This window comes from Aplysia californica, unplaced genomic scaffold (assembly GCF_000002075.1).
Source record: "Aplysia californica isolate F4 #8 unplaced genomic scaffold, AplCal3.0 scaffold00349, whole genome shotgun sequence".
NCBI classification, from domain to species: domain Eukaryota; kingdom Metazoa; phylum Mollusca; class Gastropoda; order Aplysiida; family Aplysiidae; genus Aplysia; species Aplysia californica.
Genome location: NW_004797619.1, coordinates 998 through 19,275, shown reverse-complemented (window position 1 = coordinate 19,275; position 18,278 = coordinate 998). Strand labels below are relative to the sequence as shown.

The window sequence follows — 18,278 nt, the reverse complement described above, 5'->3', positions numbered from 1 at the left end:
TGAACTTCATGTTCGTTGAATCCAAGTGTTCGTTATAGCAAACATGAGGTTTTTCTGTAGATGATTACAGGCACCAAGCCAATAATATATATATAGAACATAGTCGATTTCCTTTATCAAAAGTAGTCTGGTTTCAAATGAGAAGCATTTTCATTTCTTTGATGCCACACCGAAAAAATGCAGGTAAATACACTGAACGCTACCAAGCAAACACTCTACAAAAGGGCTGAGTGGTTCAAATGCACACCTGTGTCATTTATCATCTATAACGTTCCGTTTGTCGAACAAGTTATGTTGCTGGGTAGAGCCTCGCATATGGCAACAATATTGATTCCACAGTCCAGCAGCGCAATTCATTACATAGATTTATGTCAAGACTAGTTTATCATTGTAATATTGATTAGTATCCCGGCAAAAAAACTGTGACGACCTTGTAAACCTACAGACGTTCCACGCCCAGACTGCTTTTGCCCCCTCCTTTCAGACATACACACACACACACTCACAGGTCACACATGTGCTGGCCGCCCGTCAGACCCTGACACACACTAAGACATGTGTGCGTGCTAACGTGTGTGCTGGTACGAATGAAGGCCGCTGACTGGTCGCGTTAGATATAAACAATAGTCGAAGTAAATAATGGTTCACGACGCAAATGACGTGGATGGTTTTCAGGAATAGATGAGGTTCATTGTGGGGGCTGCAAGTGACTTTGTTAAATCCCAGCTCGCTCAATTAATGTGTTCTTTGAATCCAAGTTATTTTTAAAAATTGATTTTATTTAATAAAATACATGGGGAATCCTACTCCTTTCGTTGAATCCGAGTTCCACCATACTTTATTTGTGCTACATGACACACAGTCCTTTCTTTCAAACACTTACGATTGTTCCTTAGAAACGTTCCTTTCACTGTAACTGTAATAAAGAAAGTGAGAAAAAAATTTTGATTCCTCACTTAATCTTTTTTTAAAGTACAAAGGGGAAATGCACTGCACCAAAACTGCAGAGTTCCAATAGATAATTATAAGTCATTCATGCAAAGTAACAAAATCAGATTTAACTGAGCAAAACTGTCTACGGTGGAAAAGACTGAAATTTCTCTTCTTTCTTTTCAAACAAGCTTTGTTACATTTAAAAGTGAATCGTTTACATCACATGAGGGTAGTTAGGTAATTGAAAATAAGAATCAATATACATCTCAAACATTTTCTTTTCAAGTCTAATGCTTTTGGACTTCTACAGATGACACTATGATCTGAAATTGGGGAAATGTCAGGAGAGAATATGAATACATGTAATGGAAAAGATACAGTTTTAACTTTAATAGGTCCTTACAGAGTTTGCTGCTGCTTTGCTGAGGGCAAGTAGTTCTCAGAATTATCCTCTGCATAGTGTTCTTCCCCTTCACTCAGTTGTTTCGACTGCTCTAACCACACCACATTGGTGACCGCTCCTTTCACAGCTGCAATGTACACTTGATCCCCTTTCTCCACATCACAGACTCTGATTATTCCCGATTTGTACCCCACAGCAATAACTGGAGGAGAAAACAACAACACTTATTACTTTTATGTATGAACGATCAGATAGAGCATTTACATGATGACAACTGACACCTGTGGTGTAAAGGTAAGGTGTTCTGCCACAGCACACAGAAGACTTCATTTTTTTTTCCCATGTGAGGAGAATAATTGTTATTGAGACTCAGTCTTTCTTTGGGATGTTGTATCCCTCTCAGACCTGGTTGGCCTTGACTGGCAAGATCAAAACCTACCTCCTAAATCCTAAATGATCTCAATTTTGTTTATGTGGGAGAATAAACATATATGTGTAGACATAAATGTGTATATAAACCGAGTTGCAAAAGTTCTGTCACACCCATTATACTACGATGATTTTTGCTATAGCATTAGAATTGCAGGCTGCAGCAACTTCACTTTGGGTGGGAATCATAGTGATAATGTGCTGGCCTGTGGAGTGTGAGGGCACAAATGAGATCGCTCACGGATCAGATCGTGAGACCATCGTGAGACCACCATGAGACCGTCTTGGCCTTGAGATCGCCTCAATAGCATCTCGAGATCATCTTGAGGCTGTCTTGAGACCGGGAACTACGTAGCCCTAGTGTTCCATACTGGGGGACTGTAGAGAAATACCTTTGACTTTCTGGGTCGAGGTCAACAAGCTCAACATTTGCCTCCCATAGTAGTATGTCTATCTGGATCTATGCTACGATTTCAGTGTGGTTAGTAGTAGTAGTAGTAGTAGCAGCAGCAGCAGCAGCAACAGCAGCAGCAGCAGCAGAAGCATCAGTAGTGGTGGTAGTAGTGGTTGTGGTAGTTCGTAGTAGTAGTAGTAGTAGTAGTAGTAGTAGTAGCAGGGTTGGGTTGATTTAAATCAGGTCGATTTAAATCAGTTGATTTTTTTTATTGAAATCAACTTTATTTTTTAAATAAAAATCAGTGATTTAAATCACTTTTTTTTAAATTTATTTTTATTCTGTTTTTACATATTTCAACATTCAGAATTCCTTTCCTTGGTTTCATAAAACAGATATAAGGTTTGTAGACTAATATAATCATGTTTAAAAGTCTGCTTTCCCTCCTTTCACTGTAAAATAATACAGTATTCAATTTACTTTTTTTTCCATAATTGAAATCAGAGCTGGGTTGATTTAAATCAGTTGATTTTTAAAAAATTTTAATGAACTTGATTTTAAAAATAAAACTCAGTGATTTAAATCACTTTTTTTTTTTATGTATTCTGTTTTTACATCTTTAAATATTCAGAATTCCTTTCCTTGGTTTTATAAAACAGTATATAAGGTTTAGTAGACTAAATAATCATGCTTAAAAGTCTGCTTTCCCCCTTGTTACTGTAAAATACTACAGTATTCAATTGACTTTTTTTTTCATTATTGAAATTAACATTTTCTTTTTCTTTTTAGACAAACACAACCGCGCGCGCACACACACACACACACACACACACACTGTAATAAAATGCAAGTTTATCTATGCATAATTACCCCCCCCCCCCCTTTCCTTTGAGACTGACATTTTCTTCATTTTTTGTCTGTAGCCATAATTCACTGATATATATATATATATATATATATATATATATATGTATATATATATATATATATATATATATATATATACCCATTGTCAAGGAGAAAAGTGGTCGTATAAGACAGGTGGCCGTCTTAGGCAGGACTGATCAAGATGAAGAAAACAAAACATTCCTTTCTGAGAAAACAAACCCTTCCTTTCTGAGGTCCCAACCGAAGTTAGTTGCATTGTTGTTGTTGTTTTCGCTGGGTTTTCATTTTCTTTTTTTGCTGTTTTTGTGTACGGGTGACAATAAAACGAAATATGTCAGACAGGGAGAACCAAGTGAAACACCCGTACTACCACTCGGACAACAAGCGACGCTTCTGTCACAAGTTCATGCTGACGTCCATTGTTACTTTGTTACAGACTGGGTAAACAGCAGAGAGTTTACAGTAATACTATTACTGTAAACCCTCTCTGGTAAACAGTGACCACTCATCTCACTTGCGATTTGTGTATGGGTTCTGGGTGGGGCTTATGGGTTATGAGGGATCACACGCTTCCCTCCCCAACAGCTGAAAATTAATTTTGTTACCTATTGGTCAACAGTGGGAGGGGCCTACGCAACATGATCAGTTGGAGGGACTACCTAACAACGACAGGTTTTTAGATTATGACGGCTCGCCCACAACGCCAGGGGCCAATGCTTGATTTAGGACAAAGCGTAATGGAGTCAGTAAGGCAAGGTGGCCGTCTAAGACAGGTGTTATTGCTTTGTGTGATAGGGGTTGTGTGTTGAAATATGGTGGCCGCGGCCGCGTTGGACAGGTGCCCGTTTTACACAGTTAAATTATATAGAAAAAACGCAAGGGGGGAAATGGAAAGTGTCCGTTTGTACAGGTGGCCGTCTTATAGAGGTGGCCGTCAGGGCAGGTTCGACTGTATATATATATATATATATATATATATATATATATATATATATATATATATATATATATATATATATATATATATATATATATATAGCAGATTAAGGCTTTCTTTTGCGGTTGCTTAAATGAACCATTAGTTAAAATAAAGACAATGCATTTTGCACTAAAAGAACATACTTCTAGCAACCAAAAATCCCAAACTGTGTCGACATTTTTTTTTTTATTTAAAAAATTTTTTTAATCAGATTTAAATCCAAAAAATCTTGATTTAAATTTTTATTTTAAAAATTAAAAAAATCACCAACCCTGAGTAGTAGTGGTAGTGGTAGTGGTAGTTAGTAGTAGTAGTAGTAGTAGTAGTAGTAGTAGTAGTAGTAGTAGTAGTAGTAGTGGTGGTGGTGGTGGTGGTGGTGGTGGTAGTGGTAGTGGTAGTAGTAGCAGTAGCAGCAGTAGCAGTAGCAGTAGTAGTAGTAGTAGTAGTAGTAGTAATAGTAGTAGTAGTAGCAGCAGCAGCTCTTTTCAAAGCTCCGACACCTTTTCAATCAAAACTTTTTTTTAATATGATTTTTTTACTGGAAATATGAAAACATGGCTTGGATTTGGGGTAAAAATATGAGAAAATTAGTAAATGTAGCTGTCAGGGTTGGCAAGTCTGTGCTAGGCCTATGTAGGTGGTCTTGTTGTTGTTGCTGCCGACCAGAGAATTATAATAAGAGAAGGCTAGCTCTTTTAACTGGTCAGAAATATTAGTCTACCAAGTGTAATGTGTTTTAAACTGAACACTGAAGATTTGAAAATTGAGAATTTTTACCTAAGTATAATCATGTGGTGTATCAGTATCAGTAAATAGTCAAGGGTACTACTTAAAGTAGAATCCTGGATTCTTCAAATTTAAAATTATTCTTCAAATCTTTGAAAACAGAATTGAAAAAGATTGAGAAATAACATTTTTATAGACTAATATCTAAAAACGTCAACATCTCGACCGGGGCAAGCTTTTTCCTGTTCAGAGTGTTTTGTCATAAAACATTAGTAACAGTGAGAGAAAAAAAGTCAATAATGCTGGGCTTAGGGTGTAATGTGCTAAGAGGGTGTAATGTGCTGAGTGGATGCACGTTCAAGATTTATTACGACAAACATCTAAACTGTCTTTGCAGTCCTCCAGTGTGGAACGCTAGGGGACTGCACAGTCCCCAGTCCCCGAGTAGATCTCAGCGGCGCTAGGGGACTGCACAGTAGGGCTGGATTCTGCTCATTTAATCGAAGGCTTGCAAAGCAGCGGACGTCTTGCGCTAGAGGCTTGCGAGCAGGCTTGTGATTTGTTTTGCCTCCCGCTTGCTACCGGAGGGAACTTCCGGTGAGTTGTGACTAGCGGACAGTCCTGCTGTACTGTGTCATGACGTCAGGAACTCTCGTGGCTGTGGGCTCAGTACATATTACAGAAGATTCTCTGGTTATTTGCGTTGAGAGGCTTGCACCAAAAGTGCAAGATCGTTGTTTTTTTTCATAGTTCGGTTGTAAAAAACAAAAAACTCTATTCAATGCACTTAAAAAATTAATATTGGATCGGCTATTCTTACGATATTAAGGCCTGTTTATTTTTAATGTGCACAAGCCAAGCGCTTCATCGTCGCACGCAAAAGACCTCAGTTCGATTCCCGTATGGGGAGAAATTTTTACCGAGAACCTCCGTCTTTCTGCTGGGGCGTTGTTCCCTCTCGGCCCAGGTTGGCCCTGACATTGGGTTGAAGTAGGCCTAGCCCGTCTCCTAAATGTTCTGTATTATGTCACTGTGAGTGTAACACGTCTACAAAATAGGTTACATACACACGATACAAAAGCCAATCACAACGACCCCTGGAGTTTTCCATTCTAGGGTAATCTAAGTCTACTTATTCTTATTAGTACCAGAAACCTAGGTCTCTGTTACTACAATACCATGCTCCCTCTCACTTATCCACTCGCTTAGCTCATCAACGGCAGGAAGTTAAAAATAACTTCAGCTCTCTACCCAAGACGAAATAAGACTGTGTCTTGGCTCTACGTCTTGCATCGTGGCCTTCGTGACTTCGTGATACGTAGGCCACGCTTGCACCAAAACAAGCCCAGCCTCTCCCTTCCTCCACGGTTCAAAGTTCACACAGCGAGCGGTACTGCCGCCATCGAGCGGTCCTGCGGCGTGCCGTTCGCTCGGTGTATCGAGACAGCACAAGTCAGAAGGTCATGTTTCGAGCTTGTCCTGGGACAATTCACTAGGCCTAGCGCAAATCAGTACTGTGTGAATCGTGGGTCTTGTGGCTGCGGACGGGATTTGAGACTTGAGGGCTGTCCGTTGCTTTGCGCAAGCCTTCAATTAATCGAGCAAACTACAGCGCCACGCCGCGCAGTGACACTGTGGGCGGGATCTCTCACTCTCCCCCTCTCTCTTTTTCTGAGGTAAGTGGCTTCGCGAATTGCAAGCAGGGTGGGGATGATGAGAGGGTCTGACACGAGGGGCTTTGCGGATTGCTAGTTGCTGTGGACTTGAAGTTTACACTAAACCAAGGAGGTTACAGTTTGCGCTAGACTCAACTTATCATGCTGGTGATTTGATTTAATGATTTGACCTAGTGATTTGAGGCTTGTGACTTGAACTAGGGGCTTGCGAGCACGAGCGGGTTTGCTACCGGGGTACAGCCCTACTGCACAGTCCCCAAGTAAGCAGCGCTAGGGGACTGTACAGACCCCCAGTGGGTAGCGCTAGGAACAGTCCCCTAACAACTTCCTTAAAAAAATAAAAACAACAACCTCCTTCTCCTAACCCCCCACCCCCCCCCCCCCCCCGGCCACAGGGGGCAAGTAGAAAAAGAAGCACTGACGGCCCCCCCGCAAGTCGTGTTAAAGTTCATAGCTCCCCCCCCCCCCACCCGCCAGCAATACATGTTCTTTAATTAGCCTTATAAAAGTCCTAAGAGTATAGTAGGCCTAGCCACCTTCGGTTGGGATATCAGAAGGGAATTGTTTGTATTCTTCATTTTCATCAGTCTTCGGCCACCTGTCTTAGGGCCAAAGCATAGAGAACGCCGAAACTTAGATCGACGCTGACAGGCGCGTATCTGCTTGACTCCACACGGTGGCCGTCAGGGCAGGTTTGACTGTATATATATACAGCGATGTGCGATTGGTCCATTCTCTTGCCCCACCTCTGTAACCCTGAACTTGAGCGAGGTCAACATGACGTAATTAGGTCATTGTGTTAGAAGTTGGAATGGTGAAGTGGTGAAAGTTTTAATACTCAGGTGTGTATTCCAATGCAGGATGAATGAAGTTGATTGCAAATAAATTCAGTTCACCAAACAAAGTAACAAGAAGAGAGTGAATGAATTAAGCCCTCACCAACCCAAAAATATCAAAATAATACAATGAATAAAAAAAAAGTGGAGTGGCTTACAGTCAGCGTTAGCAAATTATACTCATTGTAGACCTAGATTAGGCCTACTGTTTCTCCTGTCTGCTTTTTGGAACTGAGGACCCCAAGAAGTCTAAGACAGGTTTTACTGATCTTGTCCATGTGAAACAACGCTGTAAAGTCAAAAGTCACCAAGAGCGCACGTAAAAAATGCCGTTAAGAATCATACTTTTACAAGTAGACATAGCAGCTAGTCGTAGGTCATCGCATTGCAACGTCCCACTATAACTAACTGGTGAGAAAGAACAGGCACATATTGTGTAATACGGGGGCCCACTACGACTAGCTTAAAAAACAAACGTGTTTGTTTTCAGTTTCAGGCGATCGAGTCGGGCGATTGGCCCGATCCTGCTGTAGTGGGCACCCCGTATCAGGCTATCTAGTGTATTTTGTTCTGTGAAACTCACAAACTCGCCCTTCGCGGTCATGAAAAGGGTGATTTGTCGGGGAACAGAGGTATTTTTCACTAACGCTATGCTGACTCTTCGACATGTTTTACCCACTCTACAAAAGGCATCTGCATTTGTCACCGGAATATTCCATGGCCGTCTGAAACAAGGTGGAATTTACCTCCTCAACTAATTAGCGCAGTCTTCATTTGGAAAGGAGAGATCCAGCTCTGTCTTGAAGAAATTCAGTCTGAGCACTGGGACGATAATTCCATCCACGACGGTATCCTGAATCAATGTATGAAAGAGTGAAACATTTTCTCTTCCTTTTGCACTTTTTCAACAAAGTGTTCATGCACGTTGACGCTGTTTATGGGATCCTTTAACACAGAAGTACAACGCCCAGAGAAACCGAACAAGCTCTAACACGTTTAAAGTAGCCGTCGATGAAATTAGAAACAATATACGTGTTCTATCAACAAAACACACCACAGAGAAACACGCTTCCAAGAGACGCAGACATTACAACTCCAACGAAATTGCTGCAAAGTAGGCCTGTGACATAATAGTTACTCAAATTGTGACAGTTTCTTGAAGCCAAAAAAAATAATAAAATCAACGCACTCTCAATCTGCGATTCCTCCAATTAATTCCAGGACTATCAAAAGTCGTTTCCAACAGTTCTTTTAGGATCGTTTACAGAAATATTACTGTTTTGCTTAAAATCAAATTACGAACAGAATTAAAAGTATTACATTGCAATGAAATATATAATTCTGCTCAGTGTCGTATAATCCAGGGCCTTTATTCAACTCTGAAGGACTACAAATTCGAGACGACATTTAGGGAAGTATGCAAAATACCAGAAATCACACTGACGTTTATGTCGATCCACAAGGACATCATTGACAGCATGCCCAACTTCGTCAACAGAATAATGGACGCTTTTGCTCCAGCAAAAGAACGAAAGGAAAACTTCTTCTTCAAATATCTATTATCTATTTGTGGTGGCCGAATTTTGCTATTCAAAAGGCTTTTTAATGGCTGCATCGACCGACATGCGGTTTTCTCCAAAAGATTCTTTAAAATATTCTCCAGAGCATGACGCCCTTGGTTTTTTCAGTTTTGAGACAGTTTTGCTGCAAAAAGCTAAGTTTCTTTATTTCGCCGATCGCTTTTGTATCCCGACGCTTCTGTCTCTGTAATTTTAGAAAATCCGGAAGTGATAATTTGCGAAGACCTTTTCCATAAGTTTTTTGCATCTCTTAATTAAGATTTATTGCCCCATTCCAGTAAAGTGTAAATATAGTAGGCCAATGACTTTTAGTTGATATTAAAGCACCGATCATCCCTTTCATCGAAAGGGGGCCCACAGCTTGTTATAATATATTTTTTCAAAACAGGTATATTTAAAAAAACATCTAATTTACATGCCCTTGACTATCTTCAACCTGCTTTAACCTATTTGTGCACGCCCACTTTTTAGACCCACGAGCCGCCCCTGGTGGCTGTCTAAGACAGGTGTTATTGTTTGGTGTAATAGGTGGCCGCAGTCGCGTTGGACAGGCGCCCATTTTACACAGTTAAATGATGTAGAAAAATCGCAAAAGGGGAATGGAAAGTGGCCGTTTGTACAGGTGGTTGTCTTATAGAGGGGGCTGTCAGAGCAGGTTCGACTGACTGTATATATATATATATATATATATATATATTTTATATATGTATAATTAAAACTTTTTTTTTGTAACTGTTTTACTGCGCTCACAACTGCATAAGGTCATATGAGTAAACGGGACACAATAAGCATTTTCTGTTTGGTAAGAAATGAATTTTCAATTTTGCTCAGGTGGCGGCTGAAATCTATCAATTTTATGACCGCCAAGGGATCTTTAACGTGTACAACTTCCACACAGGATCTCAGAGATTTTTTCACCCTTATCAGAGAAGGGTAAGTATTAAATATTACCTACTTTAGGTAATAAATCTTACTTACTCTTAAGTTCAGGGGTGTGGGTGAAAGACAGCAGTAAGGAGCCAAGGAGTAGTAGTAGAAAAGCAGAAAGAGGAGGCGAAAGTATACGACACAACATGTTTAGAGAGAATGAAAGATCAAAGGAGAAAATTTTTTAGAGAAGAAAGTTGCTGTCAGGTTTCGAAACTGGGACCTATTGAATGAGAAGCGAACACAGTACCTATATACCTCTAGACCCCGAGAGCCCGAGCACCATTAAAACTATAAAATTAAAAATAATCTAACAAAGTACAGAGAAAAAAAAATTTAAAGAAATTAAAAAATGATTTAAGAGTACATAAAGTTGATAAAGGTATCGACTGACCTTTGCCATCAGGCCTCCATGCCAATCCTCCCACTTTGTCCCCTTCACTTGGGGCAGACAATGACCAAACACGCTGCCACGACAGTCTATTTACTATAACCTGAAAATCAAATTGGAACCATGTAACTTAGATAGATATATATATATATATATATATATATATATATATATATATATATATATATATATATATATATATAATAATCAATGTCAGTTAAATACCATTCACACACAGTAACTTATAGAAGAAAGAATGAAGTCTTTTGCTGCCAATTGTTACATTGGGAATATAAGTTAACACTGAAAGAACTAGCAAGGGATAATATTAAATTATATTTAGCAAACTAATTCACAATATTTTAGAATGTTCTAAATAGTATCCATTCTGACCTTGCACAGTTTTGTCTCATTTAAACCAAAGGCCCTTGCCGCTTTCTGCTGCCTGGACCTTTAGGGTAAATGGTGGATATTCTAAAAAATCAGATTAAATAAACAAAGAGCCATAAAACTTTGTCAAGACTTTTTTTTATCCGATACTCAGAAGTCCTCGGGCCGCCTAAGACACTTAACGTTGACTTGAGTGTGAGTCTTCACAAACAAAAGTCTCACTAGCGCCCGCCAGCCTTTTGGTTATTTTACGATTGGCGACACCAATTTAACCAACAAGTCAGTTTCTCCAGGTGACTTTAAAATTATATTAATATTTTTGAAAATATAGACAAACCCTACAAACAATAGGGCTCTCATAATCAGCACAAATCAGGAGCATCGGCGACAAACACTAGAAATTGGCCCAACTCGTAGAGGCGTGGGATTGGGAAAGAGATTATGATCATTATCAAGCCACCACTGAGTGGGTGGCATGCGCAGTGTGTAGTGTGTACTTCTGGCGGCCAATTCGCTGGCAGAATGTCAGGGCAAATTTATAGTTTAATAAGACCATACAACTCAGACATTTGGCGGACGGCAGTGCAAAGATGACGCAAATACTATGTTTATATAGGTGTTCCTTTTCGTCAAATGGCAAACCTGGCAGTAAGAAGGGCTGGCGGTATAACAAGGGGTGGTACAATAAGGTTTGATAGTACAGTCGAACCTGTCTTAACGGAAACCTGTCTTAACAGAATCTCCCCGCTCCCCCCTTTATATATTCCTCTTTAACTACCTATGTAAAACGGAAACCTGTCCAACGCAGAAACAGAAAGAAAAATCCGCACCCTTCAGGGGGTTTAACCAGTCTCAGATGGAAAATGCTTTGCCCGTTCAGCCCTGATTTGAAACAAAACTCACAAGCTTGGTTCCATCTGCCGACTTTAAAGTTAATGCCATGTCGCAGGACGAGGAAGGAGAGTTAGGGTGCAATTTGAGGACACATTATGTCATGTTACCCTATCTATGTGAGCCCTGAGCAATGAAGATGGTCAGGGTGGTGTAGGTGTGAAATCTCACGAGCATCAGTGAGAGTGCTCGAGTTGCGCTCCAGCACAGAAACTTTCATTGGTAACCAGAGGCCAGAGGTGTGAAATTAGTTTGACCAATGCCTACTGCCCTGATCGTACAGCTAGCCGAGAAAAGAGTTCCTCGAATCGTTGTTACATGGCAGTGAGGGATGGCATTGGTTGACTGTGCTTATTACACCTATGGGTGGGGCTACGGGCGGAAGCAAAGGAGATGTTCAAACGTTTTTGTTTTTAATAAGTCAAAACAGCGGTCCTATGAAAATGAAAAGCAAGCACTGGAGGTAATTGGATAAGTAAGACTGACACATGTCATTATACAGAGAGGATAGCAGCTGAGAGGAGTGAAGTTTTGACCACTTTTGACAGCTTTCCGACGAGACAAGCGATCCTTCATACCACCGGCAGGGCCTTTGACCTCCCTCCATCCCCCCACTAAATTCTCCTGTCTAAGACGGAATTTTTTTCTGGCTCCCTTTCGATTCCGTCTTACACAGATTCGACTGTCTCTATTTTAGCTCTGGACACTGTGGTGTCGCAAGGAAATTACATGATTACATCATATTATGATGGACCATGCTTGAGAACAGGCAAACCCAGCAAGTTAAGACCTCTCTATACACTATCAGAAAGTAAAATGTTTAGGAAATAGAGCTCTTTTGTGAAGTAGATGGAAGTTTTGGCAAAATAAAAAATCAGGATAAAAATAAACTAGATCTAAAAGCAACGGCTCAAATTACAGCCCATAAAATCAGTAGCTACACCACTGAATCAGTCAACACAAAATTTAAAATGCTAGTTATAAATATACCTCTCCATTTTTATTTCCTAAAGCCAAAAGGTCCATTGAAGGTGACCAGGCCATGTATTCAACTTCTGTCATGACATGCTTCTCCTCTCGAAGCTTGAACTTCTTTATTTCCTCTGCCATTGTCATTAGGAAGAGAGTGCAACTGAGGTCAAAAGGAAAAAATTTGCTGACCTGTTGAAGAGAAAACAAGATTAAAACACAATGAGAATCACAATCACAGTGGGAAACTTGATTCATCCCATAGCAAGACAGTTACTTTGGTAGTGTACAATAAAAATAAAAATATGAATTTCGTAATAAGATATGAATTTTTGGTTTTTCCTTTTCAATCTGTCAGTCTCACTCTCTGTCAAATCTACTGATTCATCTACTGCAAGAAAGGTAACAAAGCAAAGAGTACTGTTAAAAACGAACAACTACAGCTAAATCATTTTGTAGTTTACAATGTTAACTGCTCACATTATAAATCAAAGCCGCATTGATTAAAAGTACTCAGATCATTTTTTTCCTCAACGCACAGCCTATCATACTATAAAACCGCGACGAACACTAACCGATTCAGCAAACAGTGCAATGACACTTTTAAACTCTATGTGTTGTAGCCGCCACACCTGTGTTAGCCTATAATCTGCTGCTGCTTATATAAATATAAACCAGTTGCAGAATATTTTTGTAAAAATAGTTCTGATTTTTTTTTTTTTTTTAATGTAATAGCGGTGCGGCTTAGGAATGCTAGATCTAGATATAAGAGGTCTACTATGTAGGCTATAGAGAGGCTAGGCCTACTTGTACAGGCGTACTGTAGCCTAATTAGTTACAGGCACAGGTGCGTTCAAACAGACCAAACTTTCAGAGGTAGACTACTCGTAATACCCAGTGCCCGTTGGCACGATTGGTTCAGTTTTGTAGGCACGGCTAGCCAGATTGAGGACGCAAAGCGACCAATTTAGAACAAACCAGTCGCCTGACCTGCAGCATTAAAAACAAATGTGTTTGTTTTCAGGCCGCGACTCGGGCAATCAGTTCAATTTGTACAGTGTATAGTGTATATGACTCATACTATGAGAACCCATCCCTCATACAATGAATGGGCACCATGGGTATCTCTGTCACAGAAAGTTAAATATAATTTGATAAATAGGCTAATAAAAAACTTTTTTTTTTTACTTATGCACCCGTCTCATGTTCACGTTTTATAGATCTATAGGGCCTACCTTTTTTCTAATTTTCTAGATCTAGATTCTAGTAGTATTTTGCATTCTAAACATGAAGTGGTCTTCATTTTTGCTGCAAATCAATAGTTTTATTGATGTTTGAAAATAGTAAATTTAACAATAATGGGGGGTTTCACCTAAAAAGAATCTGGGCCCCCCTGTATTTCACAATGATTTGATGTTTTGGCAATTATGATTGATATTTACTTGAAAACAATTGATTTACAAGGGTTTTAGAGGCCATACTGTGTGTTCTACAGTAAAAATTATGGCGGTATAGCCCTCAAATCAATGCATCTATGTGTGGGTGCATAATAAGTAAAAATTTAGCTATTAAATTGACCAAGCAACTTTGGGCTTCTGTCTCTGATTTGGGTGTGGCGACAACAACAGGATTTGTTTTGTACAGGGGAGGGCTGGTGTGTATAGCCTTAATTTTAAGGAAGAGGCTAGCCGTACTTAAATACGGCTAGACTCGCAGTCCAGCCGTACTTATTCTTAATATGATGGCTAGACTGACCTATTTACAAAAAATAGGCCTACTGAATTGTAAATATACATTTTTAGTTTTAGTGTGCAGTACCTAAAGTATTTGTATTTGAGACGAAACCAGGGGCCTTAATGACAGTGCATGTATTTTAAACCTCCTGTTTTCTAATGTTAATAGGGCCTTATAAGTACGGCTAGACTGGCAGTCTAGCCGTACTTAAGTACGGGTAGACATCCAGGCTAGCCGTACTTAAGGACGGCTAGACTGTCAGTAGTGTCAGGCTATGTATTTCAGACAAAACCAAAAGGTGCCTTACTGACTTGCATGTATTTGAACCTGAATAATTACTATATCTAGATCTAATGAGACCTGTGTACTTAACAGGCTTGAGTCGATTGGGCCAAACCTAGATCTAAGTACGGCTAGACTCTCAGTCTAGCCGTACTTAAGTACGGCTAGCCACTTCGTAATTTTAATAAAGACGCAATGAGAATAAACGACTGCCCTCAGATTGAGGCACAGGCAAGGAGTAGGATCTAGATATCTAGATCTAATCTAGATCTAGATCTGCACATATAGTCTAGATCAGATTTAGATCTAGATCTACAAATCTAGAGTCTAGACCTAGATCTAGACCTAGATCTAGATCTAGTAGAAATCTAAAAGAGCCAAGGCAACACTTAAGCAAGTCCAAGTTCAAGCACTTCGCTTGGAAAGCGAAAGTAGACAGAGTTGTTCAAACGTATCTACTTTTAATCGCATGTCGTATCCGTTGTTCAAATAGCTTAGAAGTTAGATTATTTACACATACTGTCAGATTATAATGGAGTGGGGGGTCCTTCCAATAGTAAGTTGCTCAAACTTCAAATGTGCAACAATCTAAAGCAGCTGTTTGACAAATCGGACAAAAGTCAAGATCTAATATTGGCAAGGACTAATGATTTCCTTCTCTGCTTCGTTCAAAACGCGAACTTCCCCAGTTGTTTACAATTTTGGTCCTTCTTCCGCACATGCGCACTACGAATGGTAAAAGAACTAATCAAAATAATTCTCTCAAATTCCGTTGGTCATGTGAGCCAATCATAATTCTTGTTAAGAATCAAACTTCCCAACAGCGGCGTTTTCAATGCCGAGATTTCCCAAATCCCACACCTAGCCTAGCCTAGGCTAAATAGATTCTATTCTTAACTCTAGAGTAGTATTCTAGGCCTAGCCAGTCAGCCGCTAGCCGATGAGAGAAGCGAAAGAAAGGACGGCGACTGAATTGACTTTTGTCCCACCATACCATATTCAATTGTTAATTGCAGAATGTGTCACTTGCATCACATGTGAATGAGGAATGGATGGTGAGTTTGTGAATTTTATTAAGTTACTAATCTAGATCTAGATATCTAGATCTATATCTAGAATAGATCTAGATCTAGAGATCTGAATGAAGATTGCGGATGTCTTTTCGATGAACGATCGTTTTTCCTCCGTTTTGGAGTTGGATGGAGGAGAATCACAATTTGAAGAAAAGAACAAGTTACAATGTCATAATTTCAATCGAGCAGTCCTCTCTCTCTCTCTCTCTCTCTCTCTCTCTCTCTCTCTCTCTCTCTCTCTCTTTCTTTCTCTCTCACACACACGCACACAATAGATTTCTACCGGGTCTGGGGGCTGAAACTTCCCGAAATCACAAAAGAGTTCCCCTACCGGGTCTGTATACTTCGTGACTTTGTTCCCGGTTACCGGGTCTGTATACACTTCGTGTTTTTAAAGAGTGTTGGGCTGTTGGGGGAAACTTACACTTACACACTTTTCCTAAGCCAGCTGAAAAGGGAGTGGTGAGCCATTAAATTTAAAATGGAATGGCTAATAAATTAGATCAGATATTAGATCTAGATTCCTAGATATCTAATATAAAATATGTATCTAGAATCTCTAGATCTAGACTTAGATTTAGATCTAGAACAGTCTTTCCTTGAACTCTTATTTCTCTGAGCGGTTTCCGTTCTGGAGATTTTTTGGTTATTTGCGAATGGATTTGCCCGCTTGTGTGTGTGTGAGTGAGTGTGTGTAAGGTGTGAACGAGGAGGGAGGGGGGAGGTCCTGGCAGCAAGGAGGGATTTTTTTAACGGAGTGTCGACATACTCGGTAACCGGGCACGTAGCCTCAGGGTCTACGTATGGTAACCGGCAACGGGGCGTGTAGTCTCAATGTCACATGAATACACGGTAACCGGGCACGTAGCCTCAATATCTACATACACGCTAACCGGCAACCGGGCACCTCTCATTATCTAAGAACACGGTAACCGGGTATTTAGTTTCGGGGGGGGGGGCCTTGAGCTAGGTGCACGGTAACTGCTTTGATCCCTTCATGATGTTGACATTAATTTTTCCTTTTTCACCGTGGAGATCTAGTCTCAATGTCGCATACACGGTAACCGTGCGCGTAGCCTCAATATCTTGCGTCTTATCGGGCTCGACATCGTGACCGGTCAGTGAAGGAAGTGCCTATTTGCAACGCCGCGATTAGCGCCAGTGCTAAATAAAACGCTGTGTCGCCATGTGTAAAATATATCTAGCAAGCTTAATCTGAACTTCGTTATCGGAAGTTCTGATGGCCGAAGTGACAGCGCGTCTGCGCTTGAAGTCAAAGTCAAACCATTATTTTTTCGAAGTGACTATTTCTCCGAACATTCGGAGAAATAGTGCCGATCTTTATTTCTCCGAGTGGTTTCCGGCTTCCGGTCTCGTGATTTTTTGCCTGTTTATTGCGAGAGTTCGGCGCCAACTTTCATTCTGAACTGCCTCTGGTCTGGGAAGGAACACCACATGGCCAGCCTGCCTACATACAACCTTCAGTAACACCCACCACACACCCACCACCATCATGCACATGTACACACACAAACTTATACTGAACACACACTAACTAAACTTTTGAACGTATGACGATGGAGAGACAGTGTGAGTGACAGAGAGGGTGAAAGGTGGAATTATTGAGTGTATCCACAGGCGACAGCAAAACTGCAAGACGACGACAACGACACCCCCCCATGGCTCGCAGGGTGCAAGGGAATGAGTGAGATTTTCTTTGTGTGTGCCTGGAGGGAGGGGGTGGGGTGTGAAAGTCATGAGGACGGGGATGAGCCACGGGAGAGAACACAGGAATTTAAAGAATGAGTGAAACTGAAACTGAAAGAGGGGAACGACTCATGAGCACTGGAGTGAATGGATTCTGTGTTTCTATTTTTGTATACTTTGAACTGTTACTGAATAAAGGCTGAAATAAAGCCCGAAAAACACACACACACTCCTCACTCTCCACTTACACACTTACTAACACAGACACACACGCACATGCATAGACACACACACACACACAGGAGCAAATTTTTTGGTCTAGATCTATATATATCTATTTCAATTTTCTAGAGCTAGTCTAGAGATTTTTAGATGAATCTAAAAACGTGAAAAAGAAAGGTTTCACAACAGAATTATATAAAAATTAGTCGAACAGCCCATAAACAACCACAAAAATTAACAAATAAGGGTGTGTGTCAACCTGTCCGAAGAAAATTGCCTGTTTTAACCCTAAAAGTGCGTAAATTTTTTTTTTAATTACAGGATATTACGTGTAAACTATGGAATCACACACATTAAGGGGCCTGCCAGTGTCAGTACATGTAATCGGTTTTGGTGGAACGTACGCTCTAACATAAAACATTTAAATCTATACATATATATATATATATATTTAGAATCTAATGAAGGTAGGAACATCAAATTAAATGACGCTACACTATGCAACCACCCCCCCCCCCCTTTTCCCCAACAAAAAAAATGGTAGAAAAACACATCAGAACAATAACAAGAAAAAAAAATTACACACTAACAAAATAAAACACCACAAAGAGTCAAAGAGGGAAAAATAAAAGTAACTACGTATTCAACAAATCAACGTGGTGACAACAAGTGAGAAAGAGACTAAGTGAAGCTAAGTGAACTTTCTTTCAAAAGTAAAGAGGTTTCGGTTTTTCTTTTTTTTTAAATTTGACTTTTATTCCCCGACCAAAAATTCGAGCCACGATTGATTGGTCGCGGCCGCGACAAACGCAGAAGCTAGTCTAGTTCTATGTGTCGTTATCAATAAA

The 18,278-nt window shown here is 40.1% G+C and overlaps 1 protein-coding gene across 1 annotated transcript in view; it reads right to left on the bottom strand.

The window, feature by feature from the left end:
* LOC101847509 (anaphase-promoting complex subunit 4) overlaps positions 1 to 15,244 on the bottom strand; it is a gene marked incomplete in the record, with an annotated part of 226,336 nt that extends 211,092 nt beyond the window's left edge. The window contains 5 exon segments of the mRNA XM_013085139.2: positions 884 to 916; positions 1,337 to 1,538; positions 10,166 to 10,265; positions 12,434 to 12,604; positions 14,949 to 15,244. Of these exon segments, the coding sequence (XP_012940593.1) occupies positions 884 to 916; positions 1,337 to 1,538; positions 10,166 to 10,265; positions 12,434 to 12,559 (461 nt within the window).
* Between the last annotated feature and the right edge of the window lie 3,034 nt (positions 15,245 to 18,278).